Genomic DNA, 19,211 nt, shown 5'->3' on the forward strand with positions numbered 1-19,211 from the left:
GTTCTACTGAACATGCACAGATCAGGGAATGAGCCTGCAACTGTGAAAGCATTACTTCCCTACCTATTTTCTCAAATATCCTATAACAGCCTTCCCCAACCTGCTACCCTCCAGATATTTTTGGCTGTAACTTCTAGCATTCCTGACCACTGGCCGTGCTGGCTGGGGCTGGTGGGAACTGAAGTCCAAAACGTCTGGAGGGCACCAGGTTGGGGAAGGTTCTGCACTTCCTGGCCTGGGTTCTGCATTTCCTTGCCTTTTTCATTCACACACACACGTGTGTGTGTGTGTGTGTGTGTGTGTGTGAAGGAAAAGGTCAAGAAAGTGCAGAACTTGAGTCTATTGCGTCCACTGAGATAAATACAGAGGGTAGCTATGTTCGTCTGTTGAAGCAAAAACAACAAAGAGTCTTGTGGCGCCTTAATGGCATACAAATTTATTCTGGCATAAGCTTTAATTGACTGTAGCCCACTTCGTCAGATGCATGGAGTGTTGGGGGAGAGTGTTAGTTTATATACAGTTTCATATAGTGGAGAGAACTGTAAACAGTGAGGTCAGAAGGAAATTAAAAGCAGAAAGTATCAATGGCCAATCACATTATTAATGGTGATCATTCAGCCAATTAACACATGTAGTGTGATAACGAATCCTTTATCCCAATCTGGTGATAGAATTAAACCTGCTGATGAATTCAACAACAGGTTTAATTCTATTGCCAGAGGCTTGAATCTGGATAAAGAATTTTTATCACACTACACGTGATAATTGGCTTCTCTAGTGCCAGGGTGTTTGTGTTATCAGCAGCTACTACACTGTGAATGACCACTGCTAATAATGTAATTGTCACTTTCAGTACTTGCTGGGTTTAACTTCTTTCTGACCTCAGTGTTTACATTTCTCCTCTACACATACATGTACACACTCATATAAACCTGAAACTCTCCCGAACATGTCCCTGCACCTGAGGAAGTGGGCTATAGTCTACGAAAGCTTATGCCAGAATAAATGTGATGGTCTTAAAGGTGCCACAAGACCGCTCGTTGTTTTCATTGAGAGAAATGACTGTCTGAAGTAGAAAATTAGAAAAATAAAGGAAAAGGTGGGGAGGAAGAGAACAATAACAAGGAAGTTGAGTTTGAAATGAACAAATAGAAACATTAAGAATGCTAGGAACTGAGTGCTTGTATTCTTTTTTACAATTACGCTCTCAGACATACCCCCTCTCTGCTAGATACAGATACACACAGGAAGTTCAGTTCACTTTGAATTTGCACCTACAGGAGATGATGTTGCCATATCTATTCTTATTGCGATTTTCATCTTCTTTGGCTGTATCCCAAGACGCTGTCTGCCCCTCGGGTAGAGCCTGCAAAACAAACAACAGTGGTATATTTATGAAATAGCCAATGCCTTCAGGTGTTTTAACATAACAAAGTGGGGGTAGGATAAAGGCAGCATATAATTTAGTACTCAGCCAAGCCAACTGTTTTTCTCAAGAAAAGGGCATGTTTAATAATACAATGATGAAGAGACCATTAGCATCCTATGACTTATGCTGGCTTACAATTGGTTTCCCAGTGCAACTGGAATGAAAACAAGTGGGAAGGATTTTGCTTGTGGGTGGCTTTGTAATCATCAGGGTTTTTTTTTTATTTTTAATGTACCTTCTAACAAATGAATGTAGATAATTTCTTTCATGCCCATGAGAAATACCAGGATACATGTAAGATATTTAAATTGAAGACAGAGGCAGTGTTTCTGTAATATAAATTAAGGTATCTCAAACACATGGGCTTTATGAATGTCCCATATAATACATCCATATATTATGCTATATGTAGGTGTGTGCGCACAGACACACACACACACACACACACACACATTTAGTACCTATTCTTGCAAACACAATTCAGTGCTAATTTTGATACATAAATTCAGCTTGAGGGCTCCTTAATTTAGAGAACAGCTACCACATTTGTTCTTCTGCAACATTTAATTTCAGCCAAGAGCATGCATAAATATATAATCTGTGCATAAACTCTGTATTAGAAGGGCACAGAGAGGCATTCAGAGCAGATGCCCTAGTAATGTAGAACTCCCTTTGCTTAGACTCTTGCTAAAATCTGAGCCAGAACATCTGGAAATGGATGTCACTTTGTTTTTTAAGGCTGGGATTATGTGTTTGTGACAGATAACTATATTCAATATAGTCTTTTATATTTTTATGCAGGCGTCTATTAGACTTTGTCACTCTTGCGAAAGAAAAGAAAAGGAAGATTTTCCAAGGATTAACAAATCTTTCCCTAATGTGGTGCCCTGCAAGTGTCTTGGACTTCAACTCCCACCAGCTCCAGGCAGCATGGTCAATGGGCAAAAATACTGGGAGTTGCAGTCCAAAATATCTTAAGGGCGCCAGGTTGGGGAATGCTAGATTAACAGCTGATAAAAGTCTGGATGGTTTTATAGGAAGAGGATAGACTCACACAACAAAATGTATGTATTTATGTATTTATTACATTTCTATACCACACAATAGCCAAACAATCTAGGCGGTTCACAACAATTAAAACCACAGAATAAAAGATGATAAAATACATATACAAATTTAAAAGTTTAAAACTACAGTATAAAAATAATAAGCAAATAGAACCTAGCTGCAGGGCAAAGATTTAAAATACCATACCAGATTTAAAATAGAAACTGAAAACTGTTTGCTTCCTTGTGAATTCTCCTTCTACTTGTTTGCCATCCAGTGGTCCAGACACTGGGTGATTTCCTGTCTGTTCACTGGGAAGGAGGTTCTTTAAAAGGCAAAGTTGGGCTGGGGGGGTGGAGGTACCTCCTACTTCTGTTCTAGAACTAATTATGACTGATGTAGTAATAAGTATCCCCAGCCAATGAACTGGCTGGGAAACCAGAGATCTGCCCCAGAAATCTCTTTTCAAAAGTGGCTGTTGAGAATGCAATAGAACTAATGGAGTTTAAGTTGCCATGAATTCTTGCTCATGAATTTTGCCAGAAAGCACCTTCTCACACATGACAGAGCTACCACCACATTTTGGCTTATCTTTGTGATGGAAATAGGAAAAGAGTTCCTGCATCAGCTCTGTTTGGAATGCTGAATGTCAGCTTTAAAGATGGTGTTGGCTTAGGATTCCCAGAACAGAGCCTTCTCCTGTGATCATGAATTGCGCCCAAATAACACTCATTAAGAAGCCACATTTTCTACTATTAAGAAATAGCAATTTTCTGATAATGTACTTGCTTGTTTCTTGTAATGCTAGCTACTCCATTTGTAATTCCAAAGAAGGGCAATGCCAAAGAGTGTTCAAACTACCGTACAATTGTGCTCATTTCACATGCCAGCAAGGTGATGCTCAAAATCCTACAAGCTAGGCTTCAGCAGTATGTGAACCGAGAACTACCAGAAGTACAAGCTGGGTTTCGAAGAGGCAGAGGAACTAGAGATCAAATCGTCAACATTCACTGGATCATGCAGAAAGCAAGAGAATTCCAGAAAAACGTCTATGTCTGCTTCATTGACTATGCTAAAGCCTTTGATTGTGTGAATCACAACAAACTGTGGCAAATTCTTCAAGAGATGGGAGTACCAGACCACCTTACCTGTCTCCTGAGAAACCTGTACAAGGGTCAAGAAGCAACAGTAAGAACCAGACATGGAACCACCGATTGGTTCAAAATTGGGAAAGGAGTATGACAAGGCTGTATATTGTTGCCCTGCTTATTTAATTTATATGCAGAGTACATCATGAGAAATGCTGGGTTGGATGAATCACAGGTCGGAATTAAGATTGCTGGGAGAATTATCAACAACCTCCGATATGCAGATGATACCACCCTAATGGCAGAAAGCGAAGAGGATCTCAAGAGCCTCTTGTTGAGGGGGAAAGTGGAGAGTGCAAAAGCTGGTTTGAAACTCAACATTAAAAAAGCTAAGATCATGGCATCTGGCCCCATCACTTCCTAGCATATAGAAGGGGAAGAAATTGACAGATTTTATTTTCTTGGGCTCCAAGATCACCGCAGACGGTGACTGTAGCCATGAAATTAAAAGACGCTTGCTCCTTGGGAGGAAAGCTATGGCAAACCTAGACAGCATAGTAAGAAGCAGAGACATCACCTTGCCGACAAAGGTCCATATAATCAAAGCTATGGTTTTCCCAGTAGCAATGTATGGCTGTGAGAGCTGGACTATAAGGAAGGCTGAGCGCCGAAGAATTGATGCTTTCGAACTGTGGTGCTGGAGAAGACTCTTACGAGTCCCCTGGACTGCAAGGAGGTCAAATCGGTCCATCCTAAAGGAAATCAACCCTGAGTGCTCATTGGAAGGACACATACTGAAGCTGAAGCTCAAATATTTTGGCCACCTAATGCGAAGAGAAAACTATCTGGAAAAGACCCTGATGCTGGGAAAGATTGAAGGCAAAAGGAGAAGGGGACAGTGGAGGATGAGATGGCTAGATAGCATCACCATTGCAATGAATATGGACTTGAGCTCTCTGGGAGGGAGTGCAGGACAGGAAGGCCTGGCATGCTATGGTCCATGGGGTCACGAAGAGTCAGACACGACTGAATGACTGAACAACAACAAAATGCTAATGTTAAATTATAATTATGTTGTTTAAGAAGACAGTCCTTGCTAGACCACAGCTCACAAAGAACTCCTGGGGAGATAATCTCTGGATGCACTATGGATCCTGTTCTTGATAAAGATGGGTGATAAGTAGATCTATCTCAAATCACCACATGTATGAAGTAATGATTCAGGAAATGGAAAGATCTTTGATCACACATCCATTTCATTGTACAAAGAAAGTGCTACCTAATAGCACCTAATGTCTAGAGTAGTGGCAGAAGTATGGGAAAAAATAGATGAAGGAAGCTCATTTTCATCATCAAAGATAGAGAAGAAAAGGTACATTATTTGTACATTAGTGTCTAGTTGTAACAGATTGCCCAGAGAATGGTATAAGTCATTGGGGATCTCATCATGTGCTACCGAAGGAAAAAAACAACTCATCATATTATACATGCACCTAGGATGGTAAATTTGACTTCTGTCTAATGCACTTGTTACCAGATATTCATTGCTTTGACCAATAAGCTTCCAATCAAAACAATGGCATTTTGTTTAAAAAGCATGGATCCAATGTGTGCATACAAAATCCTGGAGAAAGCTGATGCCTCTTCTGTTTATTAAAAAGAAAGAAAAGGAGGCACTTGAGTCATATAACCAAATCTCAGTCTGATACATGGAATTGTTTGTTACAGTATGATTTATACGAAAACTCTTATATCCTTAGCATAAAATGGATTTTAACAATGGCTCAGTGGTATATCTTTCTCCCATTGCATGGTTGCCACTTTGAAACACTTATGACAATGATACACTTGGATCCACACTTGGTGTTCTGTGTACAGAAGAGCTCTTTCTATCCACAGAAGGTGTCCCCTAACCTTTCAGAGTAGATTTTCAGATGGTGCAAGCAGCTGCAGGGAGATGGGGGAATTGGTACAAGTCTCCTTCCGCTTTCACTGTTGAGAGCAAAGTCTGAATACAAGCTTTTGTCTTTAAAAGCTCGGAGTACTACTGATATACCCCGGCTGTGGAATGAGCTCCCTACAGAGGTTTGCCTGGCACCTACGCTGTATTCCTTCCGGCCCCAGGTGAAGACCTTTTTATTCTCCCAGGATTTTTGCATTGTAGCTTCCTAGTCTTTTAGCTTTGGTGTTTTAAATCTGTCTTTTTTATTATTTATTTATTTATTTATTTCTATACCGCCCAATAGCCGAAGCTCTCTGGGCGGTTCACAAAAATTAAAACCAAACGGCACACAATAAAACAATTTAACATATACAGAACATTAAAACCACAATATAACAATACAACCACAATAAAACCTAGCAGCAGTGCAGGAGTTTAAAATACAGATTTAAAACAGCAAAGCTAAAAGTTTAGAAAGCTAAAATGCTAAAATGCCTGGGAAAATAAAAAGGTCTTCACCTGGCGCTAAAAGGAATACAACGTAGGTGCCAGGCGAACCTCACTAGGGAGCTCATTCTAGAGCCGCGGTGCCACAGCAGAAAAAGCCCTCCTCCTAGTAGCCACCCGCCTCACTTCCTTTGGCGGGGCTCACGGAGAAGGGCCTCTGATGATGATCTTAAGGTCCAGGCAGGCACATATGGGAGGAGGCGATCCTTCAGATAACCTGGCCCCAAGCCGTTAAGGGCTTTAAATGTTAATACCAGCACTTTGAATCGGGCGCGGAAATGGACTGGCAGCCAGTGCAGCTGAAAAAGTACTGGTGTAATATGAGCTCGCAGGCCAGTCCCTGTTAACAATCTTGCTGCCCTATTTTGGACCAGCAGAAGTTTCCGGACCGTTTTCAAAGGCAGCCCCATGTATAACACATTGCAGTAATCCAGACGAGAAGTTATCAGAGTATGGATAACTGTAGCTAGGCTATCTCTGTCCAGATAAGGGTGTAGTTGGTATACCAGCCTAAGCTGATAAAAAAGTGCTCCGCCGTGCCACTGAGTTCACCTGTGCCTCAAGTGACAGCTCTGGATCCAAGAGCACCCCCAAACTACGAATGTGATCCTTTAGGGGGAGTCTCTGCATTGCTGCTAGGTTTTAATCTGGTTGTATTATTATACTGTGGTTTTAGTGCTTTTATATTTTATATTGTTTTATCCTGCGCTTTTTCGTTTTAACGTTTGTGAACTGCCCAGAGAGCTATTGGGCGGTATAGAAATGAAATAAATAATTAAATAAATAAATAAATAAATAAATAAATAAAATAGAGATTATATACTGATCTGTATATAACGTCTGAGTGGCACAGGTAAAAAAATGTAGCTGGTACAGCAGGAGAAGGGGACGGCACGGCAGAGGATGAGATGGCTAGATAGCGTCACCGATGCAATGAATATGGACTTGAGCTAGGGATGGCGGAGAATTTCTCCCGAATCTTCGGGGGGCCGAGAGCCAACGTGTTTGGCCCCCCAAACAAGTTTCGGGGAGAAATCCTCCGCACCCCCCCCGCCCCCCGCACCCCCCCCAGGACGGGACTTACCTTCACCGAATGTCCCTCCCGGTGGCTGGTCCAGCCGGCGGTTCGGCGGGTGTTCGAGCGAGGCAGGAGCGGCAGCCGGGCTTTCGACCGGCTGCCGCCGCTGCCATTGCAATGAAAGAAAAAAAAAAACGCCCCCTGATAGGCTACGTGACGATTCACGTAGCCTATCATGGCTAGATTTGCAAAGTCAGCCGTGATAGGCTACGTGAATCGTCACGTAGCCTATCACGGGTGACTTAAAAAAAAAAAAAGAGTGTACGGATAATGGCGGCCCCCATAGGGAGCCGCCATTCCTGTTCCTTATTTGGTCGCTGTAGTCTACGTAAATGTTTACGTAGACTACGGCGAAAATAAGGGCAACGCTATTTGCGTTGCCCTTATTTTCGCCGTAGTCTACGTAAACATTTACGTAGACTACAGCGACTAAATGAGGAACACAAATGGCGGCTCCCTATGGGGGCCGCCATTCGCGTACGCGCTTTTTTTTTTTTTTTAAAGTCACCCGTGATAGGCTACATGATGATTGACGTAGCCTATCACGGCTGACTTTGCAGATCTAGCCGTGATAGGCTACGTGAATCATCACGTAGCCTATCAGGGGGCGTTTTTTTTTTTTTTTACTTTCGCGTTCGCAGCCAGGCGAGGCGAGGCGCCTCCTCCCCGGCCTGAATTTTGGCCGGGCGAGGCGGGAAGCCTCCCCCCCGGCCTGAATTTCGGCCAGGCGAGACGGGAAGCCTCCCCCCCGGCCTGAACTTCGTGGGGGGAGCAGCGAAGTGCCTCCCCCCCACCGTGAACGGCCTTCGATGACAGGTAAGTGACTTTCTTCCACCCCTAACTTGAGCACGCTCCGGGAGGGAGCGCAGGACAGGAAGGCCTGGTGTGCTATGGTCCATGGGGTCACGAAGAGTCAGACATGACTGAACGACTGAACAACAACAGCTAAAATAAGGCACGTTTTAACAAAAACAACATCATCAACAACAAAGCAACTTTAACAGTTGTTGGCGCCATCATCGTTGCTGGCTCCAATTCTTGCACGTGGCCCTTTGCTTTGACATGGTATAGATAATTCTGAAATTAAATCTAAAGTGTTAATTAGAAAATTTGTTAGAAGATTTAAAGCAAAGTTCAGAAGTGTGGTATTTTTAATACCTTTTCAGTCTAGCAGGAGTTGTTGTGCCAGCAATGATCTCATTATCACTCTCAATTTATGAGAGAAACTTGGTTGGAATAAAAATAAAAATCTGCCTAAACAGTATGCATAACATACAAGAACATAGATGGTGCACTGGCTAAATCCAAGGAACCGTGTTTTTTTTAAAAGGTTAATTTGCATATTTTTTCTGAGATGCACTATAAAGTTGCAGCAATAGCAAAAAGCTTTGTGACACTGTTTGTGTATTATTATTATTAAATTTATTAATCACCCAGCCACTCTGGGCGATGTACAGCATACAGTAAAACAGTTTAAAACAATAAAATTCTACAGTAAAAACATTTTCTAAAATACCCTAACCCAGCCCAAATGCCTGCCTGAACAACCACGTTTTTAATGCACGACGGAAGCTCATTTAAGAGGGGGCATGACGGAGTTCCCTAGGGAGGGAGTTCCACAGAGTGGGGGCCACCACAGAAAAGGCCCTCTCCCTCGTCCCCACCAGTCTAGCTGTCCTGGCTGATGGGACAGAGAGAAGGCCATCCGAGGCTGATCTTGTTAAGCGGCCTGTCTGGTGCTGCTGGAGGGGCTCCTTAAGATAGGCTGGGCCGGAACCATATAGGGTTTTAAAGGTCAAAACCAACACCTTGAATTTGGCCCAGAAAACAACTGGTAACCAGTGCAACTCCTTCAGCACTGGAGTGATGTGATCTCGCCGGCGGCTGCCTTTAATCAGGCGAGCCGCCGCGTTCTGTACCAGCTGCAGCTTCCGAACCGTCTTCAAGGGTAACCCCATGTAGAGCGCATTACAGTAGTCTAAACGAGAGGAGACCAGGGCATGTACTAGCGATGGGAGCAGTTGGTCGGAAAGGAAGGGGCGCAGCTGCCATATCAGATGGAGTTGATACAGCGCTGTCCAGCTCACAGCTGACACCTGAGCCTCCATGGACAGCTGGGAGTCCAAAATGACCCCCAGGCTGTGGACCTGGTCTTTCAAGATGTGTCTGATCGTCTTTGGAGCGAGACTTCTGCCACCGGCGCTCTAGCCATCTCATCTCCTGTTTCAGAGCTCGTAACCATGGATTGAACCATGGTGCAGTCCGAGCCCTGTTCAGGGCGAGAGGGTGTTTCGGAGCCACCTGATCTAATGCCCCAGTGATTGCGGCATTCCAGCCACCCACCAGGGTCTCGACCAAGTGGCCGTTGGTGTGCCCCAGAGAATCCTCAAGCATGTTCAGGAATCCATTTGGATCCATAAGACGCCTGGGGCGGACCATTTTAATGGGTCCTCCACCCCTGCGGAGGGGTTGTGGAACCGAGAAGTCCAACATCACCAGATAGTGATCTGACCATGACAAGGGGGTGGTGGATATACCCCCGACTTCCAGATCACTCCCCGCTTCTCCAGAAACAAACACAAGGTCTAGCGCATGACCGGCTACATGGGTGGGCCCAGTTAGAATATGGTGCAGCTCCCAGGAGGCCATGTTCTCCATGAAGTCCCAAGGTGCTCCTGTGAGAATGGCCTCCGAATGTACGTTGAAGTCCCCCAACCCCAATAAGTTAGGGGACTGTACATGCACATCAGAGACCACCTCAAGCACCTCAGCCAGGGAGTCAGTCATGCAGCGGGGTGGACAGTACATGAGCAGAATCACCAGACTGCCCTTCAGGCCCAACCTCCAGTACATGCACTCAGCAACCTTGATCTCCCGCAGAGGGGGTCTGGTGAAGACCAAGGACTCTCGGTAGATAACAGCCACTGCCCCTCCCCCATCCCCATCCCTCGGCTGCTGTGCATACAAAAATCCGGCTGGACACATGGCTGCAAGGGTTGGAGCAGCAGCCTCGGCCAGCCAGGTCTCCATAATACATGCCAGGTCTGCACCCTCATCCAGGATCATGTCATGGATGAGGGGGGTTTTCTGGGTAACAGACCTGGCATTGCAGAGCAGCAAACGAAGGCCAGAAGATGGGGTCATGCCTCCCCCAGCCATCCTTTGGCTCTGGACAGGCCCGGAGCAGGGGACAGATACTACACATCTCTCCCTTGTTCCCCTTATCTGGCATGGCCTGCCCGTAGTGCTCTGCCAGCGCCTGCCGCCCAGCCTCGGTATGTTCTGGCCCCCAACACTCCCCCCACTGCCTCCATCAAGTGGACACATGCCCCCTCACTCCCACCTATCAGGCAGGCTACCCACCCCTAAAAATACAACAAAATCCCCCAGAAAAACAACAACAACAAAAAACAATTAAAAAAATCCCCTTAAAAATAACGCCAGGCAGGAGTCCACAGGGAAGGCCTGGTGGTGGTGGTGGCGGCGGTGGCAGCAGCGGTGGCAGCAGCGGCAGGCACGCCTCTTCTCCGGTGGTGGTGGTGGTGGTGGTGGTGGTGGCTTCTCCTGCAGGCCCTGGCTCTCCCAGGCCACCTCAGCCAGCCAGCTTATGTAGCCCCTCCAGGGAGGGGCAGGTGGAGCAGCACAGCTGGCTTGGTACCGGCGGGCCTGGTCCTGCAGGGACTGGCAGTCTGCCAGGCAGAAGTCTGAAGGGAAGGCCTGGTGGTGGTGGTGGCGGCGGTAGCAGCAGCCGCAGGCCCAGCAGCAGCAGGCACGCTTCTTCCCTAGTGGTGGTGGCTTCTCCTGCAGCCCTGGTGTAGATGTTGCTATGCCCAATCCTATGGCTTTATATTCCACCACAGGATCAAGCCTCCTTCTTAGTGTCCTCTTGAGGGCTGGTGAAGACAATATTTTCTCACTGAGCCTTTAATAGTTAATGCTGCTCTCTGTTCAGCTTAGATGCTGAATTCATTAGCATAGAGCAGAGGTTGAGTTGAGTAGGGAGCTTGAAATTACTTCCTTTGTGTTTGTTATGACTGCAACCTTTTTTAAAAAAAGACCTTGCATTTAGAAGCATCAAACCGTCAATGATAGGGGGGATATATTGTTATATGCCACAAAGCTGCCAGAAACTGATGCTGAAAATTAAAACCTGGATCTCACTTACAGTTAAGCATTTAAGCGACTTTATCTGACATTATCAAAGTCTGAGCAATTCAGTTCTTCATAGTCCATTAATACCCCATAAGGCATCTTATCTAAATTTTACAAAGCTGCTTAGCACATCTCATATAGGGTCATAATGTCTGCAGGAGGCCATGTTTATTAGCTACAGAAACTAAAGCCTTTTTGTAGAAGTGCACAGTGGGCAATACATATCTTTAATGTATCCACAGGTATTTAATGCACAGGGAGACATGCTTCTGTAAAGCCATGTTCACAGAAGAGATGCATAATACCTTTGGAACTCACAGTCATAAAAACCCCATTCAGCTCTGCCTTATGATGGCCATTCATGACTGAGGAAGTGTACCAGAAGACCACTGTATTTTGAGTAGGGATGGGGGAGAAATCCTCCACGGACCCCAGTGAGGCAGGACCCCGGAGTCCATGGAGGATTGGAAGACTTACCTCTGCCTCCTGGAAGAATCCATTTACAGCTGCATTTAGCTTAAACTAAGACCTTTATGGCCACAAATGGCATAGTGGACGCCATTTGCGTCTGCAGTCAGTCCACCCAGCGAGCGATATGGCAATGGTGGTGGTATTGCTGGTGCTCCAGAGCTAGCCGGCAGCTCCATGGAATCACCGTGGAGCAGAGCTGGCTGGCTAGGATTCTGGGGGGGGGGGATGGATCACCTCCCCCCCCTGCACACACACACCCCGGACCCGGAGGTAAGCGTTCCACCCATCCCTAATTTCAAGGAGATAGGAGAGTGGTGTGCCACAATTGTTCCTTGCATGCCTGAGTCTCCTGGACAACCTTAAAAACCTGCTCCCCTTAATAGCTCTCGAGCTTCTAGGCTGGAGGCTTTGCTTTTCAAGGTCATTTCTCTGCTTGGGAAACATACATTCTTGAATCAATTAGGTTGGCCACTGTCCACTTGCTTTAGCTTATCTTTGGGGCAGTACAAAAATGTATGAACGTCATGAGACATGATAAACTGACCATCACCCCAAGTGTGAGTAATTAGGGTGCTCCTCAAACCTGCATGTAGCAACAGGGGAACTCAGGTATAAAAGTCACTAGAGACTTGCCCACAGTGAGCTTCGACAGAGACCTGGACCATGGAGGTTCTGCGTGCCAGCCGTTTGACTGAGGGATCTCCGTTGTCGTTCACCTAGAGCTCCCAACAACTGGATGGGGAAGTATGCTATCTTGCTCAGTATCAGTGTTTTATGTTTCTCTGAATCATTTTGCCTGCTCTTTAATAAAATTCTTGATTTCTATCCACTTGTGTGTTTATTGCTTCTGAATCCTCTTGGCAAAAGATATGGATGTATCAGTGCATGACTCCTGCCACAGGCATGGAAATGCTGGTGGACCAGGGTTCCTATCCCTGAGGAAGCAGCCCTATACACATACGTTCAAACCCATGTAAGCTCCATTCAGAATGACAGCAATCAGACGTTGCTTGGAGTGTGTGGCTGGCTGGCACACGTGTTGGTATCTGGACTCTAGATAGTTCCTTTATGCATTCAGTACCCACCAGTGGTGTAGTGGTAAATATGTATGTATGTATGTATTTAAGCTACTTCTATTCCATGACATCCCATAATATAAAAACAATATAAAACAACAAATACCTTAAAAACATTGGAACAAAAGCAGTAAAACAGAGCAGTGCCATATTTGATTACAAGTCAGGGAAAGCCTGAGTGAATAAATACATTTTCAAGAGGTGTTTGAAGCTTGCCACAGTTAGGGATGGACGAATCCTCCCACACCAGCCCCGCATGCTGCTCACCGAAACCCCGCTACTTACCCGACCCTGGTGACTGTGTGGGGCAAGCCACGGAATGGCCCACAGGTGCTCAGCAAGACCAAGCATTACGCCAGGGAACAATACACGGTTGCTAGGGAAATTATGTTTCCCCAGCTACTGTGAAGGTTTCAGCTAAGCTCAGGAAACAGGGAATTCTGAGGAGGGTGGCAGATGATGTCCACATCAGAAAGTGGTGTAGTGCACCCCTGCAAGCCCTGGATCCACTTCATCACTGGTACCTACAGGTGCTGAATGCCTGAATATGACTGTGAGTGCAAAGTATGTATACATCTCTCGTATCAATATGGTGTTTCCTGGGACGCATAGCCAGCATGCACATCAGTGTCTGGGGAAAGAGGTAGCTTGCATGTTCTAGCTATGCCCTTCACATCTTTGTTACGATGGGTATGGAATGCCTGAATGCATATAAAAAGTTATAGGGAAAATTTAAATGGTAACCAAAAAAAGGACATTTTTGGCTGTGGTGTCCTGGTTGTGGAACTCCCTCCTCAGGGAGATTCAACTGGTGCCTTCTTTGTAATCATTTTTGGTGGTGTGTGTGTGTGTGTGTGTGTGTGTGTGTGTGTGTGTGTGTATTTCATGTCTCATGGAGGAACAAAACATCAAGAAACAGCCAACATGGTCTAGTAGTGTTGGAAGATACATATAAAATGTAGACTGATTACAAGTGGACCCTCCCCAGCTTACACTTCAGCAGTCCTCCCAGCATATCTGCCAAAGCACTTTTTAAATTTGGACATGGGGATATAGTTTAAAAAGTGATTTCATGCATGTGAGAGGGTGGAGGGAGGAGACTGTGTACAACTGAAGAAAGAAATGGAGAAATAGAAAAGCCCAGTGAGTTGTGATGAGTGGCTCAGAGACTCTGAGGAGGGGGGTGAGTCAGGTGGATCCCTCCCTGCCTGACCACCCAGACCCCATGCGCCGGGCCAGAGGGGGCTCGCTTGCCCACTCAGCAACTGACAGCAAGCGCTGCAAGGCCATCCGTTGCCTTACCAAGCTGCCATTGTGCACAGAAATTGAGGCTCGGTTAGTTCCGTAAATCTAATGTTGCATCTATGATTGCCTTAAAGGGATGATGACTCAATCAACATTACTGAGGTAAAGGGCCAGTAATGTAAAGTTAAGCCATTGAACTTTTAAGGCAGCTATAGATGCAACGTCAGATATGCAGAAGTAACCAAGCCACGATTTCTGTGCACAATGGTAGTGTGGTAAGGTGATGGATGGCCTCACAACACTTCTTGGGTGGTCACTCAGCCGTCCTCTAGCTCCCGCAGTGTGGCTTGCATGGGCAGGCAGCAATGGCGGCTGGTCAATGGCCTGAAGGGACCAGACGGAGGAGAGTCCATCCATCCCTACTGATGAATCCAGCTCATAAAGAATCCTTCACAGAATAGGAAAATGATCTGCTACTATATCATTAAAGGCATAATCCTAATATCCTACACACAGTTAAGACAGAAAAAAGTCCTACAATTCCTAGTATTCCCCAGCCAGACATTTTTTCTGTCTAAACGTGCATAGGATTGTGCCCTAGATTATGGTTTATGACACTTGCTATCAGAATAAAGGATAAAACCAGATCATAGAAGGCCAAGTATATTTGTATGTGAAACAGGTAACATCCTAGAATACATTACATTTTGGAAGTGAGGATTAGTTAGTAGAGACACCAGTGGAGGCTGGTGGCTCTGATGTCAGTGGAGCTGTGAATCTGCTCTGGGTTTCAGTCAGAAGTACTCATAACTGTATAGGGGCTTTCCAAGCTGCTGAACCCATTTGGGGGGATGGGGTTCAGCACCTTGGATAGCTCCTCTGGGGTCCTGACTTGTTCTGGCTGAAACCCAGACTGGATTCAGTGTCAGTGCCATCGGAGACTCCACCGGGAGACACCTAAACAACAGGTTTTCAAAAATAAGTTTGTTAATCTTGTCTCCTTCATAAACCTGCATATTCTGTCCTTCATAAACCTGCAGCAGCATGATGCCATATGAAGTAAAGAAGTATTTTCTAATGGAACGTATTACTGTTAATTTCCATAGCACTCTAATAGTGCAGAATGTTTAACACGGCTCATTTACTGTATCACTTCAGTTGTCTTATACAATACGTGGTTGCCATTCCCTCTTTATAGATGTAAAACAGAAGTGAGGAGCAGCGATGGGTAAGAAACCCTGAGCTCAATTTGGAATGGAGTCTTCTAAATTGAACTAATCTGGGCATAATTCAGATAGGGTTCAAATTGCTCATTTCATGCTCAAGCCAATTCTAAGCTCCAGGTCTTGATAAGCTCTCAATGATATACCTAGGAATATGAAAACCCATACAGGCCACTACTCTTCCAAAGGCCTCACAAGCCTCACCCTCCCCAGTTCTTCTCTGACTTTCCCCTCAAATGTAATTGGTTGTGGCAACTTTTTTTCCAGGGATCTTGTTGCCTTCAATGCTACTGCTACTCAGTGACACCTGCAGCAGCAGACCTTCTCATTACTGCCAACATCCACTAAGTAAGTCTGAGCAGGAAGAAAAGGGACAACTGTGGCAATGAAGACAACCAGAGCTAATCTAACTATAAGCTGAGCCCCAACTTCATAGAGGTTTGGGCCCTCTCTATAATTAGTCCGGAATTTCCAAATGGGACAACAGATGGATGGATCAGTCTACATGCAGTCCACATCAGTTTCCATGTGTTCATTCATAAGTCAGTTCTGCCCTCTTTTTGCATCAATCTGCATTTTTTAACCACACGGTAATGCACATTATTTTTATAGTTGCAGCAAAAATGTGCATTTTTTTTAACAACGTATGCATTTTTGCTATTATTTTAACAAATTACACATTGTTTCACAAATTACACATTTTTGTATGAATTTATCCTAAAGCACACATTTTTGAAGGCATTTCATTTTAAAATATGCATTGTTGTACACATATTATCCTAAAATACACATTTTATATGCATTTGGGTATGTTGTTTGAGCCAGGCACTGTATTGCAAAATTTGGAAAATTGCAGATTTGAAGGATAACTGTGTGTCAATCTGCATGTTAGTCCACAAAGTGCAAATAAAGTTGATTCATTAAAAAATGAGGACCGAATGAAATCCTCGAATATTCCTACAGTAAACTTCCAGATTCTAATGTTAGCCTTCATCACTTGTTCAAAGACAGTAAATTGAACCAGCTTGGTTAACCTTAAGATCAAACTCTTGGTTAACTCTTAAGATCAAATCTACTAGGCCTCAACAACTGGTTTGGTTTTTGTTACTGCTGCTTCTGAGTGTAACTTTATTATGCATAGCAATGTACAGTGAACTTGGGAAACTTTGTATACAGATTTAAATTCATCTTGTAATATGATCAACAGCTAACATTCATTTCCACACTTTGGTTCCTCATTAAAAATAGTTATCATCTGAAGTACCCCAGCAGAGTCTCAATATAGTTTTATTGAATATGACTGCAAAAGGAGGGAAGAAGGCCATGCCATACAGAAAAAAAAATGTGTAAGGCAGAAGCCAAGAAGTACTGCAAATATTTTATTGCCAAACATTTTATTGCCAAACAATTCCCAACATATTTGAAGCATGCGAGTTCTTCTTCGGGGACAGAATTAACAGAGCAATCCTACCAGGGAGTGGGTGGGGATCCAAGAGTGGAGGAGCCACCTTATACAAAGCCCTGCTGTGCTCATGCTGGCAGGGTAGAAGAGAGGGAGAAGCTGTGATTTTCCCCGCTTTTTGTCTCTCCCTTACCATTGGTAGTAATGGAAGGGAAGGGAAATTAAGTACGCCAGCTCCAGGGCTGGTGTACATTTTCCCCAAAACTAGGGCTGTGTCAGGTCAGGTGAATGGGAAGACTATGGATCCTGAGGTCTTGAACCTTCCTCTGACATGCCCTTCACATGATATTGGAATGCTCCCTTTGGGTCTCTCCAACATTGGAAAGGCAAGGGCCATAGAAGTTTGTGTAGTGGCTGGGAGGTGTGTGTTGTTGTTTTGCAAGGTTGGATCAACACCTCTGAGGTTAGACTTGAATAGACAGACCAGATATATGGCTGGATGGATGTCAAATAACTGCACTGACTAAAGGGGTTCCATGCATGAAGGGGGACAAGGAGACTATCCGCACTCATTGCCAGCCATGCCTCCTGGAAGCCACACACTTGTTGAGTGTGCGAAGGGGCTGTAGGAGCTCCTCCTCTGTGGGGAGGAGGTGGGATCCTACCCCAAACAGAGCCCTGGTACATTTGTAGGGCCTCGTTTCACACTCAATAAATGTATAGCTGATGAGGTGGGGCTTAATCCATTCCTCTTCTCAACAAATCAAATATGTTCATTTGAAGTCTCCTTAACTCACAGGGATATCATGATTAGAGATGGATGAACCATCAAATTCCAGTTTAACGGGGTTTCTTATTTTTACAATCTTAAGTTCCTTTCATCCCATTTTTGTATCAGTTCGCTTTTTTAAAAAAAAAGTCTGATTTTTTATGCAAAATTCTCCTAACACAGTCATTCTGTATACAATTTTTATGCATCACATAATTTAGAAAAGCACAACTATCGAAGGACAAAAACATTTCTGTTAGCATATTTATTCGGGAAGTGTGAATTAGGTATTGTGTGCATTAATAAGTGAACCGAATCAATTTCTCTTCCATTCCTAATTATGACCTAGAAAGCTGACATTTACTGCACACATATTGCAAGATATCCTAATTACTAGAAAAATCAGAAAAATGGGACATTTGCTCATCTCTTTTTCAAAACGAAGAAATGAAACTATATCCCAAAATGGTGAGGGTAGTTCTACCCTGAAAGAGCCCTGAAATTTGGGGTACATGTAGTCCAGATTACTAGAGAGTCTGAAAATGAGAAGCTTGCATTAGGGATGTATAAGAAATTCATTTCAATTCAATTTTTTTACCAGAATTTATACAGTTTGCACCTCCAGGAACCAAATGCGGACTTCAACACAATCTTCAGGTGAAGCCCATACATTTCTGAGGTTGTGATGCAATTCACATAAACAAATAAAAATGTACATGGGGAAATGCATACTTCTGACCAATGAACACAAATGTCCTTTAATCAATCAGAGAAAATGTGTATATTTCAAAAAAGCACACAATTGAAAAAAAATGTGCACAAAAATATACACACATTTTCATACAAAAAGAAAAAAACAAAGCTTGCATTCTGAAACAGGCACAGATTAAAATTAGATTCAAGGTGGAATTCATAGAACCTCAACAAGCTTGAATGTTGCTGATTCACACGTCACAAATTTGTATATGTTGCTCATAAAATGGGGTACATTACTTATTGTTGTTGTTGTTCAGTCGTTCAGTCGTGTCCGACTCTTCGTGACCCCATGGACCATAGCACGCCAGGCCTTCCTGTCCTGCGCTCTCTCCCGGAGCGTGCTCAAGTTCATACATTACTTATACTCCAAAATAATTAAAGTACTTCAACACTACTATAAAGGCTGAAATTGCACACACATGTGTGGAAATGGGTGAATATCTGAGCTCATTGAGGTTCTCTGAATTCCCTCTCAAAGCTTGGTTCACCTTATTTGCATTCCTGAACACAAGCACCCTTTTTATTATTATTGGGAGAAATGCACATTTTAAAAGTGCACACCCCCAATGCACTTTCCCCCACTGAATAAAGTGTGAGACATGTGCATTTTTCAAACGGGCTCACAAGTTCAGAAATGCATGAACACTTTCTCCCAAAATGCATGCGCATTGGCATTCATGTTCGGGGTTGCAAATGGGGCTTGTTCAGAGGTTTTGTGAGCAGAAATGAAATTCTCGTACATCCCTACACACATGGAGGAGATGGTGGGTCCCAATGATCAAATGAAAGATGGGCACATCCCCTCTTTTAAATGCTGGGACTTGGAGTGACCTTCCCTCTTTGCACTTCTCACCTCTAGGCACCATGGGCCATTCTGAGCTCTCGGTAACCTGCTGGGCTTATGCTCTGCCTCATCCCATCTTGCAACTCTTTCCCACTGCCTATAATGTGGTTGGGCTTAATTGTATTGTGTGGTTAAGAATGCTTTCCCCCAGATAATTGCTGTGAGAGTTCCTGTCTTCTCCA

The 19,211-nt window shown here is 44.3% G+C and overlaps 1 protein-coding gene across 1 annotated transcript in view; it reads right to left on the reverse strand.

Moving 5' to 3' along the window:
- Window positions 1–19,211, reverse strand: part of PTPRT (protein tyrosine phosphatase receptor type T) — an 838,546-nt gene that overhangs the window by 78,514 nt on the left and 740,821 nt on the right. Inside the window, exon 23 of the mRNA XM_084851682.1 lies at window positions 1,279–1,366. Coding sequence (XP_084707808.1) covers window positions 1,279–1,366 — 88 coding nt within the window. The remainder of the gene's footprint in view (window positions 1–1,278; window positions 1,367–19,211) is intronic.

The sequence above is a fragment of the Heloderma suspectum genome, chromosome 4, assembly GCF_057233095.1.
Source record: "Heloderma suspectum isolate Gila_16-S chromosome 4, 16-S_ref, whole genome shotgun sequence".
NCBI classification, from domain to species: Eukaryota; Metazoa; Chordata; class Lepidosauria; order Squamata; family Helodermatidae; genus Heloderma; species Heloderma suspectum.